This window comes from Garra rufa, chromosome 11 (genome assembly GCF_049309525.1).
Source record: "Garra rufa chromosome 11, GarRuf1.0, whole genome shotgun sequence".
Classification (NCBI taxonomy): domain Eukaryota; kingdom Metazoa; phylum Chordata; class Actinopteri; order Cypriniformes; family Cyprinidae; genus Garra; species Garra rufa.
In genome coordinates, this window is record NC_133371.1 from 50,103,985 (window position 1) to 50,119,186 (window position 15,202).

At 37.4% G+C, this 15,202-nt stretch overlaps 1 protein-coding gene across 1 annotated transcript; it reads right to left on the reverse strand.

Annotated features, from left to right (window-relative positions):
* Window positions 1-3,913: 3,913 nt before the first annotated feature.
* LOC141345853 (thyrotropin-releasing hormone receptor-like) lies at window positions 3,914-13,351 on the reverse strand. The gene is made up of 3 exons (XM_073850774.1): window positions 12,966-13,351; window positions 10,810-11,227; window positions 3,914-5,107 (listed from the first exon to the last, which is right to left on the reverse strand). Exons 1-3 carry the CDS (start codon window positions 13,349-13,351, stop codon window positions 4,412-4,414), a joined length of 1,500 nt encoding a protein of 499 aa, XP_073706875.1. The 3' UTR covers window positions 3,914-4,411.
* Window positions 13,352-15,202: the final 1,851 nt, after the last annotated feature.

Below are 15,202 nucleotides of genomic sequence, written 5' to 3' on the forward strand. Positions count from 1 at the left end.
CTGTTTATTTGGGCGGGAACTAATGGCTAGGCATTAGATCTCCATGTCCTATAGAATTCATCCAGTCATGGCTAATGTTGGCTGTGGGAAAACAAAAGTGTGTCATGATGCTTTGGGCCTTATAGTCGGACGAAAGCATTTTAAATGGATCTTATGCCCCATAGCTTTTCCTGGGATAACTTGTGTCTGTGGTTTAAAAGCAGGATGAGGTTTGTTTGTTTCTCATTCCACTGAGTTCGGAGATGTAAAGTGGGTAAAAAAGTTTTGTTGAGAGAAGACACATCCTGGAGCTAAGGCTGCACAATTAATTAAAGTTGAAATTGCAATATGGCCTTGTGTGATTGTTAACCAGCTGTGGTTTTAATTAAATATTTAGTTTGTTGAAGCAAAAGAGTCCACTGTTTTGTGTGTTTTTTTTTGTTTTGTTTTTTACTTGACTTGAGTTCACTTTTGGGTCAACTGAAAGTTGTTGGTTGTTTTAAAGAGGACTCTTGTGATATATATCTGAGTAAAACAGATTATCCAAAAAGACAAAACTGTAGGACGGGGCCTTGGTTTTATTCACTGGTTGTTGATTGGATGTAGGCAGATTTGAATGAGCGTTTACAGCTGATTCTAAAAAAAGGGGCAGAGCTTAAGCGGACTAAATGATTGGAGAAGTCTGGCGTTTCACTGGAAGATCAAGTTTGACACTGAGGAAAAATGATGAGGTAAATGATAATAAATATATAAATTAATAAGATCTCAATAAGATGCATTTAGAATGTGGATAGGTTCGAATTTCCATTTCATGCTGACTTTAAACAGTATTTTTTTACAGTGGTGGCCTAAATTATTAGAACACTAGTATTTTCACTAGCTAAAAATGGTTTTAAGTCAGTTATTTCTATCTTTTGTATGTAGTGTGTCAGTAGGAAATATCAGTTTACATTAGTAGGAAATATCAGTTTACATTTCTAAACATTTATTACAAGCTCTGTTGCACTATATTGTTTACATGGTTTGCCAAGGAGTCTGACAAACAGACTTAATCCAGAAGAACTGTGGCAACGTCTCCAAGATGCTTTAAGAAACCTATCTGCAAAACTGCCTGAAAAACAAGTGCACCTAAGGTAAAAGCTGCTTTAAACATAAAGGATGGTCACACCAAATGTTGATTTAATTTAGTTAATAGAAGATATTTGATAACACATTTTTTACACAGGTGCCTAAAACTTTTAACAATACTGTAGCTTTGCAGGTTGGTTTCTTGAAGCATCTTGGAGACGCTGCCACAGTTCTTCTGGATTTAGTCTTAGTTTGTTCTGTTTTTTCATGTAATTAGACAGACTGGATGACGATGAGATCAGATTCCTGTGTGGAGCATTGACTGCTGTCAAACTCCTTGTGCAAACATAAAACTCTCTGGATTATTACAGTTAATGGCAAAATTAATGTTTGGAAATGTAAACTGATATTTCCTACAGCAAAAGATAAAAATAACTGACTTAAAACCATTTTTTAGCTGGTGAAAATACTAATGTTCTAATACTTTTGGCCACCACTGTAATTTGAAAGCAGGTTTTTTTTTCTCTCTATACTATGAAATTCAACTGAGCCCAATTTTGTTTTGGACCCCACTGACTTTCATTGTACAGATTAAAACTGAAACATTCTTCAAAACATCTTCTTTTGTGTTGCACAGAAGAAAGTCATACAGATTTGGAACAACATGAGGGTGAGTCAAAATGACTTTTGAGGGAACTATCCCTTTAAGCAAAAGTTTGGACTCACTGGAATATACTACATTATTTATTTCCCAGATTTTTGCTCTGACATGTAGTCTGAGTCAGTCATAGTTCCGTCAGAGGATGCCAAACGTTTGATATTTTTAGCTGATTTTAGAACACATATTGTTTTCATTTGTCATGCTTCTCCTAGCAATGAGGCGTATGTTTCTACGTGCCTGTTCAGTTTCTGTTGTTTTTGTCAAAATGTCTTGAAAGTCTGGTGGTGTGTGATCCACAGCTATTCAGTGTATGATGCCTAGTTTTTCCTCTGTAACCATTTACAAAAGTCGGCAAGTGTATATGATACCTGTTTTAAAATTTGTTCAGATTTTAAAGGCTGTGTAGGCTATTACAGTGGGGGAAATAATTATTTGATCCCCTGCTGAAATGATCAGTCTATAATTGTAATGGTAGGTTTATTTTAACAATGAGAAAAATCCAGGAAAACACATTTCAAAAAAGTTATAAATTAATTTGCATTTTAAAGAGTGAAATAAGTATTTGTTCCCTTATCAATCAGCAAGATTTCTGGGTCCCAGGTATCTATATACAGGTAACAAGCTGAGATTAGAGCACTCTCCTAAAGGGAGTGCTCCTGATCTCAGTTTGTTACTTACTACAATGGTTACTACCACAGAATCAGTCAGATTCCAAACTCTGCACCATGGCCAAGACCAAAGAGCTGTCCAAGGCTGTCAGGGACAAGAGTGTAGACCTACACAAGGCTGGAATGGGCTATAAGACTATTGCCAAGCAGCTTGGTGAGAAGGTGACAACAGTTGGTGCGCTTATTCACAAATGGAAGAAACTCAAAATAACTGTCAATCTCCCTCGGTCTGGGGCTCCATGTAAGATCTCACCTCATGGATTTTCAATGATCATGAAAACGGTGAGGAATCAGCCCAGAACTACACGGGAGGATCTTGTCAATGATCTCAAGGCAGCTGGAACCATAGTCACCAAGAAAACAATTAGTAACCGACCATGCCATGAAGGACTGAAATCCTGCAGCACCCGCAAGGTCCCTCTGCTCAAGAAAGCACATGTACACATGCACATGAAGTTTGCCAATAAACATTTAAACCAAAATCAAGCTCTTTGGTATCAACTCAACTCGGCATGTTTGGAAGAGGAGAAATGCTACCAATGCCCCCTAAGAACACCATCCTCACCGTCAAACATGGAGGTGGAAACATTATGCTTTGGGGTGTTTTTCTGCTAAGGGGACAGGACAACTGCACTGCATCAAAGGGACAATGGATGGGGCCATGCACCATCAAATCTTGGGTGTGAACCTCCTTCCCTCATTGAAAATGGGTTGTGGATTGGCATTCCAGCATGACAATGACCCAAAACACATGGCCAAGGCAACAAAGGAGTGGCTCAAGAAGAAGCACATTAATGTCCTGGAGTGGCCTCGCCAGTCTCCAGACCTAAATCCCAAAGAAAATCTGTGGAGGGAGCTAAAGCTTTGAGTTTTCAAATGTCAGACTCAAAACCTTAATGACTTGGAGAGGATCTGCAAAGAGGAGTGGGAAAAAAACCTTCCTGAGATGTGGGCAAATCTGTTGGCCAACTACAAGAAAGTCTGACCTCCGTGATTGCCAACAAGGGTTTTGCCACCAAGTACTAAGTCATGTTTTACGAAGGGGTCAAATCCTTATTTCACTCATTAAAATGCAAATCAATTTATAACTTTTCTGAAATGTGTTTTTTCAGGATTTTTTCTTGTTGTTATTCTGACTTTCACTGATCAAATAAACCTACCATTAAAATTATAGACTAATAATTTCTTTGTCAGTGGGCAAACGTACAAAATCAGCAGGGGATCAAATAATTATTCCCCACTGTATTTACCATACCAGGGTTAGTTTACCAAAAGATGAAGATTCTGTTATTAATTACTCATCCTTTTGTTGTTTTCCAAATCCGTAAGACCTTCATTCATCTTCAGAACACAAATTAATATTTTTGATGAAATCCGAGAGCTTTCTGACCCTGCATAGACATCAAGTCAGGGATGCAACTGAAACATTTTATGACCCAGAAAGGTAGAAAGGACATTGATAAAATAGTCCATGTGACATCAGTGGTTCAACCGTAATTTTACGAAGCTACAAGAATACTTATTGAGTGCAAAGAAAAAAAAAAACTTTAATCAACAATTTATTATCTTCATCTTCAGTCTTCGAAGCACGTTCAGTATTGTTTTAAAGGGTTTGGAACGAAATGAGGCTGAGTAATTAATGACAGAATTTTCCTTTTTGGGTGAACTATCCCTTTAAGACTAATTTGTGATTAGTTTTTTTTTTCATGGGCGCTGTTTCAGTGTCATTTTAGTCTACATGTTTAAGCAGCAGCAATATGAGATGTTAAATGTTCCTTCAAAATAATATTTGTAACAAATCAGTCAGCCCTAGCTGAAGCTCTAGCACTAAGATGCATGTGATGCTGGTGCTGACAGCCAAAGGGTTCCACTTGTAAATTATGAGGAGAGAGTGGCTCCAGTCTTGCCACCTCCCCTAAAGAGTGTGGATGACGCCTGCTAGTAAATACAAGTTTTGAATTCCAAGATCTGGATTTAAAATGAACAACAAGGCTCTAGCGATGAATGAAATATATACAGTATGCAGTGGAGTGATCTATACAATGCTGTGATTTAACTTTGTGTCATTCTGTTCTGCTTCCCCCAGAGTAGATTTGAATTCACCTTCGGCTAGTTGTGTCTGCTCTGTGTTGCTCATGTCAGCGATAATATCCTGAGCGGTATTATCGCTTTCCTCCATTATTATCCCATTATCATTAATCTTGCTCATGTCCACGTTCTCCACTGTAGGCATCTCCTTGTTAGCTGAGCTTCTCAATTCATCAATGTTGCAGTTTTCAACTGCGTTTTTCTTGAAGTTTGGCTCAATCTCATTTTTTACGCCATCACTATTTAGCTTGTCCATATTTTCCTTGTTGTTCTCCATACCTTTGTTTGGTTTCAGCTCAGGAGTGACTGAAACGGTTTTCTTAGGTGTGCCATTGGTGTTGCTGCAAAGTCGGGGGTCCCTTCCAAGGCTGTATCCGCTCTGGAGCATGGAGAGCGTCCGCTGGTGCACGTCTTCCCTACGGCAGCGGTACAGCCCACGGAAGGCCGAGCGAAACTTCTGGGACATCAGGTTATAAACGACAGGGTTGATCGCACTGTTAGCGTAAATGCAGATTCTGCAGAAGAGCAGGAACCAGGCATCCAGGTATGGCGTGCTCACGAAGGAGTTAATGAGAACCAGGGTCCTATATGGCATCCACAGCAGGGCGAAGAGCACTACCACCACTGCAAGCATCTTAGTGACCTGAAAAGGTAAGAAATTATAAAAGTACTACCTTCTGATCACTCAAAGCTTTCATATGAATTCAGAAGACTTCTATTTCTAAGTATTTCTGACAATAACAGCAAGCATGTTCCTCGTGGTCACATATTGTACTATATTTTAACAAGTTGTGTTCATGCCATTAGCAGTGTGAACAGATGTTCATGTGCCAGTTTAACCTTCGTCTTTTGAATATTTTCTTTTAACGATGTCACAATGTTCATATAGCAACATAAATCCTGACTTTTGACAGGCTGTGTGCATTTATAAACAGCAACAGATAAAAAGAACTTCATTTTCTTGTGCAGAAAGAGAAGGCTGATAGCATATACTATGAAATTCAACTAGGTCTTGTTTTGGACCCCATTGGCTTTCAATGACTTCAATTTAGATTCAGCTTTGTCATCACGGCTGTCATCACAGGTGTTTTTTATGCATCAGAAAGAAATATATTTATGCATTTTTTAAATAAATGTTATGTTTTCAGGACAGAAAAACCAGCTTTAAATTTAAATATTGGGCTAAAAGCTTAAATTAGCTGTAATGTAAATATAAATTCATTAACACATACAGTTGCAGTCAAAAGTTAACACACACCTTGCAGAATCTGCAAATTATTAATTATTTTACCAAAATAAGAGGGATCATACAAAATGCATGTTATTTTTATTTATTACTGACCTGAATAAGATATTTCACATAGAAGACATTTACATATAGTCCAGAAGAGAGAATAATAGTTACATTCATAAAAATGACCCTGTTCAAAAGTTTACATACACTTGATATACTGTGTTGTTACCTAAATGATCCACCGCTGTTTGCGTTTGTGTGTGTTTTTTTTTTTTTTTTTTTTTTTTTTTTGTGAAAGTTAGCTGTGAGTTCCTTGTTTGTCCTTAACAGTTAAACTGCCCGCTGTTCTTCAGAAAAATCCTTCAGGTCCCACAAATTCTGTGGTTTCCAACAATGACTGTATGATTTCACGATTCATCTTTTTACACTGAGGACAACTGAGCAACTCATGCAACTATTACAGAAGGTTCAAACGCTCACTGATGCTTCAGATTGAAAAACAATGCATTAAGAGCTGGGGGTGAACTTTCCCAATTTGAAGATCAGGGTAAATTCAACTTATTTTGTCTTGTGGGGAACATGATTCTGTAGCTTCTGAAGGGCAGTACTAAATGAACAAAACACATTCTGTTCAAAAGTTTACATCCTTGGCTTTTAATGCATTGTTTTTCCTTCAGGAGCATCAGTGAGCATTTGAACCTTCTGTAATAGTTGCATATGAGACCCTTAGTGTAAAAAGATAAATCTCAAAATATACAGTCATTGTTAGAAAGGGCTCATATACACAAAAATTCTGAAAAACCAAAGAATTTTTGGGACCTGAAGGACTTTTCTGAAGAACAGTGGGCAGTTTAACTGTTCAGAACAAATGGACTCATGAACGACTATCACTAAACTAAAAAAAACAGCTGTGGATCATTCAGGCAACATCACAGCGTTAAGAATCAAATGAATGCAAACTTTTGAACAGAGTCATTTTATTAAAATAAATGTAGCTATTATTTTCCCTTGTGAACTATATGTAAATGTCTATTGTGTGAAATATCTTTTTCAGGTCAGTACTAAGTAAAAAATAACATGCATTTTGTATGATCCTGTATGACTGTATTTACTGGAAAATGGTGGCTGACTGCGCTTTGATAATTTTCAACTCTTTAAAACGTGTTCAAAACCATCATAGGTCACTTTAACAATTTTGTCAATCTATGTTCGATTTTTTTAGGAAAAAATCATCCTTGTCTGGATCTCATAAGGAAACAATTGCATTTTACATTACTGTTGCATTAAAACAAATAAGGTAGTCCATGGCATATAAACAAAGGGAGTGGTGGAGAGACAACAAGACAAGATGTGCTCAAACATCTTCCATCAAACATCAGTCAAACATCATCTTTGTGTCCCTGGTGAGGGTTCACAGGCAAACACTGCTGAACCCCTCTGAGAAGGGTGGAATATATCCACAGCATGTTTTGTCTGTCAAAGAAAACAAAGCCGTCCTCCCTAGTGTGTCCTCACTCATTTCAAGCGACAAATACATACTAAAATTCGTCCCATTAACATTCACAGGGACTCCTATGGGGTTGGAGCGTATTCATTGTCTCACGCTAGAGATAGACAAGCGGTGACGGAGACCTTCAATAATAATGACAAAATTGTCTGCACAACAAAGCATCTAATTGAAGCCGTGTGAGGCTGGGAGGAGCTCCTTTAATTAACAAAGCAGGAGATAATGACTGCATGACTGGCAGTGACAATTTGAATATGCATTTGAAATATCTGGTTATTGTGATTGCTTATCAATGGAAAACAAGGTCTTAACACAGCACAAACAAAGCCGGCTGCTACTCATGATTAGGTTAAATAAAGGGGAGCCTCTACTGTAGTGATGACTTTATCAGATTCATGGGAGAGATAACTTCACTCAACCACTGCGGTAGCACAGCCATCTTCAATAGTATTGAACTTTATGAAATTTGCAGATGAAGTGATCAAAGAGCTGGAGGTGCGCCGTAACCGAGGTACAAAAGTGGAAGAAAGGGAGCCGCTCTTATAACCTCAAAGAGCATAATCTCCAGGAGTATTAAGCATACTTGAGTGAACATCACAAATCATATTATGCAAATGTTCCGCTCAAGTGGGGCACTCTTGAATCTTCAAGATTTTGATCTGGGGCGAACGTGAGCATCTCCGCACACACATAAGTGCACTCATCGTAAACGCAGGGACACGTGCATGTAAGGTCACTGAATGGTCTGAATTTCCTGATATTACCCGCTCTCACCTGTTTAAACGCTCTGAGTCTGTCATTAAATTCATTAGATCTATATCACTGAACTATCATTAAAGTCTCAGAACTACTAAGTTTATCTGGTAGGGTTATTAAAGAGAAGTTCACTTCCAGAGTAAACATTTCCTGATAATTTACTTAACCCCATGTCTTCCAAGATGTTTATGTCTTTCTTTCTTTCTTCAGTCGTGAAGAAATTATGTTTTCTGAGGAAAACATTCCAGGATTTTTCTCAATATAGTGGACTTCTATGGTGACCAACAGGTTGAAGGTCTGAATTGCAGTTTCACTGCAGCTTCAAATGGCTCTACACGATCCCAGCTGAGGAATAAGAGTCTTATATTGTGAAAAAAAGAGAATGAATTGCTTCAATTGCACTGACTATGCGATATGCATGCGCTTCTTCACAAAGTATGCAATCATGGTTGGAAGGGTCATGCGTAGTTAGTTCTTCGTCTGTGTACATCGGTTCAAATAGGTATTTTCCTTTTCTCCCCCATCTTGAAAATCATCAAACGTCACTGTTTTACCTTTTTTTATGTAAAGGGCGATTGACTTTCTTTGCACGTTCGCTTTTGTAAACACTGGGTCAGTACTTCCGCCTACGCCACGCGTGACCTTTCCAACATGATTAGGTAATGCGTGAGGTCAGGGCTGGTGTAGGACAAGCAATTGTGGTTAAAAGAATATAGATTTACATTTTTTTTTTAGAAAATGGCTGATCAATTAACTGTGTAAGACCCTTATTCCTTGGCTGGGCTTGTGTAAACTTTAAAGCCTTTTGAAGCTGCATTGAAACAGTTTGGACCTTCAAACCATTGGCCACCATTGAAGTCCACAACTTCAGAAAAATCCTGAAATGTTTTTCCTTTATTTCCTTTATTTCTTTTCGACTGAAGAAAGAACGACATGAACATCTTGGATGACATATTCTGGAATTGAACTTCTCCTTTAACTTACTAATACTCAAAATTCTTGGTCTTTGTATGACTAAATGCCTTTTGTGTTCTCACTGCCTGCATAGATCATACCTCTAATGTCTATGATCTATCACAGAGTCTGTTATTCCACAGTCACAACACAGCTGTGGCTGATGCAGTGACGGTAATGTAGACCCAAACAGTACTCTGATGGTCCCTAATGCCTCTCTTCTGATGAGATAGATCCTGATGATCTCGTTTTATGATGATATACTGCCATTAAGTACACTTTCACATGATAAATAATGAGCTCAGATGTTTGGTCTGCATCCATATATGTGTTTATTTGCACAAATGAAGGTGTGCAGATATTATTGTGCTTTATATAGAAACTCCAGACAAAAATGACTACATTTAGGAAACATTTAGTACAAATTACTATCACTTTGACGCTAGCAGTAAAAAGATTTGGTAATGGTTCCAACATGTCACCCAAACAGACTTTTTCTTATGTAAAGTACAGCTGGAGCTCATTCACTATTTAAAAGTCTGCGTGTTTAATTATGCAATGTCATATAAACAGCAAGTAGATAAATAAGGTAACATTTAGGAATCAGACATAGCCAAAAAAATGACTGTGGACTATATAATGGCACCTAAATGAGTGACTCTGATTCAAAGCTGTGAATTCTTTTGACTGAATCATCAATCAAAAGAATCTGTGCCTAGGAGTGATTTGTTCATGAATCAGACACCAAGGCTTGTGCAGTGTTAGTTGTTGCGTGCATTTGGATTTATTTGATCCAAAATACAGCAAAAACAGTAAAATTGTAAAATATCTTTATATTTAAAATAATTATTTTCTATTTGAGTATATTTTAAAATGTAAATTATTTTTGTGATCAAAACTTTCAGGATTCCTTGATAAATAGACAGATTCAAAGATCAGCATTTATCTGAAATAAAAAGCTTTTGTAACATTATACACTATACCATTCAAAAGCTTGGAGTCAGAATATTTTTTTTTATTCTACTCAGCTGTTTTCAACATAAAAATAATAATAAATGTTTTTGAGCAGCAAATCAGAATATTAGAATGATTTCTGAAGGATCATGTGACTGGGGTAATGATGCTAAAAACTTACAGAAAATTACCGAAATAAATTACATTTTAAAATACATTTAAAAAGAAAACAGTTATTTTAAATAGTAAAAATGTTTCAGAATTTTACTGTGTTTGCTTTGGATCAAATAAATGCAGGCTTGGTGAGCAGAAGAGACTTCTTAAAAAAAACATTAAAAAACCTACTGTTCAAAAACTTTTGACTGGTAGTGTAGGCAGGGGCGCCGCTAAGGGGGGGTAAGTTAGGACAATTCTAAGGGCCCACGCCTTTTAGGGGCCCCCAGAGATCTGCTTTTGTGTGGTAGGGGGGGCCCAACCTCATATTTTGTCATAGGGCCCAAAATTGCGAGCGGCGCCCCTGAGTGTAGGTATTTATAAATATTTTCTTACTTTCTATGCAAAATTCTAGGCAGTTGGCTTTTACAAACTAAAATGCAACCGAATGAAATATTATATTAAATAATAATTAAATAAAGTGTTGACTTGATTATCTAAATTATGGCAATTAAATGTGCCTACTTTAAACACTATTTTAATCTCCACCAATAAAACATCGACAGTCCTCTCCTCACAAACTGACATTTAGAAGAGTGAAACATTATTCTCATAAAAAAGAGAACTGACCTTTCAAAAAACAAATGTGAGATAATAATCATAAGGTACGGTACATGAGGGAAGAACTGCCCCTCGTTTGCCCTTGCCTGCAATCTCAGTGGATATCAAAATGCGGAATTAATTGTCTAAACACAAACTTCCCTGACACACACAAACACACACGCACCTGTTTTCGGGAAGAAAGCGCGCTCTTTGGCCGTCCCTGGCGACCCGCTTTTCCGGCGTCTATTGGTTCTTTGCAGCTCCTCCTGAGAGTGGGAGCGGTTATGGTACCCGAGTCCGGTGGGTGGGGCAGAGGATTCAGGTAAAGGATTCGGGCGATGAGACCGTAAAGAGCGATGGCCAGAAGCAGCGGGATCACGTAGAAGATGGCGAAGTCGATCAGGTAAATAGGCAGATAGAGGTCTCGAGAGACGCGGTAGCCGCACTGAACACGACCGTCAGGGTTCACCTGGATGTCCACCAGGAACAGCCAGAGCATACAGTAAACACAGGTGAAAGCCCACACCCCAGCAATGATGCGTTTAGCTCGGGATACCGTGCAGACAGTTTGAGCCCTCATTGGGTGACATATAGCGATGTATCTGTGAAACAATAAAAAAATTTATGTTTATTATTTAGTTAAATATATTTAACCTAGTATTTCTTAATTAAAGACATGGAGCCAAGACTATAAGCATAAATTCTTTAATGAAATTAGTGTCTAGATTATATATTGCGTTCCAGCAACAATTCGTCTTTTTAAATTTTGTATTTTAAAAGCACCATTTATTTCTATATAAAATAATACAAATATTACAAGAACAAAATTTAATGCTAGTTTCAAATAATATAAAATATAGCTGTTAAAATCCGATGTAGGGCAAATTGGTGCCATCTGGTGTATGAAATAAAATCAAGCTATAAAGTAAATTTTATGGGTCTGGCTTCCTCTTATTCACGTTTAGCCATTTTTAGCTATACAAAACAGCTGGTTTTGCTGCTTAATAGCGCAAATTGGTGTGTCTTACCATATTATTTTAATGTATTATCTTAATTATGAACACACTGGCTTGTAGTGCTATCATTTAATGCACATTGTTATTCTTTTCATCATTTCCCTATAGTGTGTTTTCATGATGCATCATTAGTCGGCCATATTGGCGGCACTGAACGTAAACAGTGCCACTGATCTGAACGAAACTTGCATATTTAGCTTATTATTGCTGCTGAAAATGGTCAATTATTGTCATGTTTTGGGCTGTACTAATCAGTCAGACCGGAAAAAAAAAAACATTTGGAGTAATATAGACTGCCAAAGGTTATAAGAAATAAAGGAAAATAGTGCAAAAAATTGTCTGAGGAACAAAAGGCGCTTGTGGTTGGCCAAACTGAACCAGGATTTTCAGAGCAAGAATTTCGACAACATTCGTGTTTGTTCTTTCTGGTCGGGTAGGTAAAATATTAGGCTAATATCTAAATTCTGAACAAATCGTGACAAAAGTGCAAACCCTCTATAGAGGCTAATTAACTGGAAGTTTCGCCAAGAAGTTTACTTCCGTGTTGAAAAACAATGGATATTGTGTTGTGTATTCCCTAGTTGCTTATAAAAGTACTTTCAGACGTAAATACTTATAATTGGTTTTACATTTGGATATATATTTAGACATGATCAAAGATTACTTGATTTCATATAGCAAATGCCACAATGCTTCCCAAGTTTAATACCTTTCCAATTAAGTCAAACTTTTGTGATTTTTTTAATTTTTTTAAACTTATTTTCATATTATAATATATACAGTCTTTTTATTATAAACTCGGTGCCCAGCTCTAAGCCATTTAAAGGAACAGATCACCCAAAAATGAAAATTCTGTCATTAATTACTCACCCTCATGTCGTTCCAAGCCCGTAAGACCTTTGTTCATCTTTGGAACACAAATTAAAATTGTGACTCTGGACCACAAAACCAGTTTTAAGTAGCACAGGTATATTTGTAGCAATAGCCAAAAACACATTGTATAAGTCAAAATTATAAATTTTTCGTTTCGTTTATGCCAAAAATCATTAAGTTATTAAGTACAGATCATGTTCCATGACAATATTTTGTGAAGTTCCTAACGTAAATATATCAAAACTTAATTTTTGATTAGTGATATGCATTGCTAAGAACTTCATTTGAACAACTTTAAAGGCGATTTCCTCTATATTTAAAATTTTTGGCATCCTCAGATTGGAGATTGGTATTGGAATGACATGAAGGTGAGTAATAACAGAATTTTCATTTTTGAGTGAACTAATTTTAATTTTAATTGTATGTTACTTCCTTTCATTTTAGGTCTTACCTTTCCACAGTGAAGGCTGTGATCGAACAGGAGGACGCATTAATACCAAGATACTGAAAGTAGGTGATGCCCAGGCACCCAGTCTGCCCGTACACCCAGGTGGCCATCAGGCTCTCTGAGATGTTCGGCAGACCCGCGGCCACCAGGACCATCAGGTCTGCCACGGCCAAGCTAACCAGATAGCAGTTGGTGGGTGTACGCATGTGCCGCGTGGTAAGAACCACCAGCACGACCATGATGTTTCCCACTATGCCCACGCCACATACCAGCAGCACCAGGAACACAGATACCGTTTTATACTCCAGGGACTCGGACACGGCGTCCCCGGACCCCACCAGGGAGATGTTGGTGGGGGTGTCCATTCTGGAGCTCACATTTTCTTGCATGATTAGTCCTCTTGGTGTGAGTATTTATAGGTGGATGAGAAGGAAAACAAAATTGAATCTGTTTGATGGTGTATGGAAAAAATAGTCTATTGATGTTCCTTTCTCTTATTAAGTATGTTGTTTAATTTTCTTGGCTTTATCAGCATAATGACATTCATCTGCTGACCGCAGCCCATTATTTCTTCTGTAACAGTATCCTTCCATTAAAAGCTTCGCATTGAAATCCAGAGGCTAATTTTTTTCCCCACGTTAATGCAAGCGTCCGTCCAAATCGATCACTCTGGAATAAAAGATTGCAGAAGTCAGCGGGGAAAATGCAAGTCTCAATCACTGTTAAGAGGATTTCATAGCCGTCTGTTAATTACTAAATAACAGTCCATTTCATCTGGTGAAAAAAAGATAAGGCAGCACACAGACGTACGCTGAGATGGGAGCATCACATATTAAAATAACATGATGCAGACACACTTCCTATTTGTTCTCTTTACAAATATTCCCATAACACTTGCTCTAGTAAGGATTTAACAGACTTCCTCTGAACATTATTGAGACAGGATGAGAAGCTTTTAATTATTCAAATGAGACATTTTAAGTGGTGTACGCCGATAAGTAGGAAGAATCACAGAAAGACTTAAAGCCACACAGCTGCTGTGGCAAATGGCATGTTTAATATCCAAAGATCTTCGAATTATCTCACAAATCTTCGAATTACCTCAATAGCTGTTTTTCAGTGTATAGGCTACTGCACAAAAAGACAGTCATCATATTGTAAGAACTCAATGTTTACCACAAATATTCTTTGATAACGTATTTCAACATTAATTCTAGTGTTTCGAAATCCATTAAAGCCACTAAATGAGGCCAAGACGCTGTTCACAGGAGCTTGAAAAATCCAGACATCTGTTGCTCTTTTCAACCGTCTCTTTGCCTTGTAAATAAGACTGCATTGCCTCTCGGGGCTTCCCTAATAAATTGAGGTGGACACGATCTGAAAAGTAATTTAACTCAATCCCGACTTCCCAACCCTGCAAAACCCTGCTCGGACTTCATCTTACTCTATTTCATATTCCGTTATTACTCCTCTGGCAGTGCAGATATGGACAAGAGCACTGCGGTTTCCAATCATGTAAACTGAAGAGGAACACAAATGTGTGCGTGCGTGTGTGTGTGTTTCTATGTTTAGCAAGCTGTCTTTGCTTGAATTAAAAAATAAAATAAAATACATGATTATTTTCACATAAAGGAATGTTAGTAAGAAGCACTATAATATTCTCCAGTCACGAATATAAAGCAGAGCTCTACCTTGTGTTTAATTCAAAAATGTTCATTGATGGTGAGAGTCAGATGTGCTGCTATGAAACGGGCTGTCATTCACATTTGTTTAGCTCTCCTAATTGACTGTATCACTACCAGAATTCCAAATCAGTAGAACGCTGAGGCAAATAGCACGGCTGTGTCTCAAAACCCTAGTAAGCTCCCTAACTAGACAGCATTTTTGGACGCGCAGTATCGGTTCAAAAATGCTACATGTCTAAAACCGCTGTCTAGTTAGGAAACTAACTAGATTTAGGACACAGTCTGCTCAGTCCGTGAGAAAATCACAATCTCTCTTATAAATTTGTACCTGAACAGGAAAGCAGATGTTTCATTATTACTGGAAATATTCATAGTTCGAGTACGAATAGAGAATAATTTAGCACATTTTTAAAGCAAACATTTTAAGAAGTTGTTTAAGCAACATCCATTTTGGCGCCTTTAAGATTACGTGAACTTGAGAACATATTAATATACTTAAAAATATATACGCTCAAACGTTCAATTATCTATTTTAAAATATTCATATATATATAT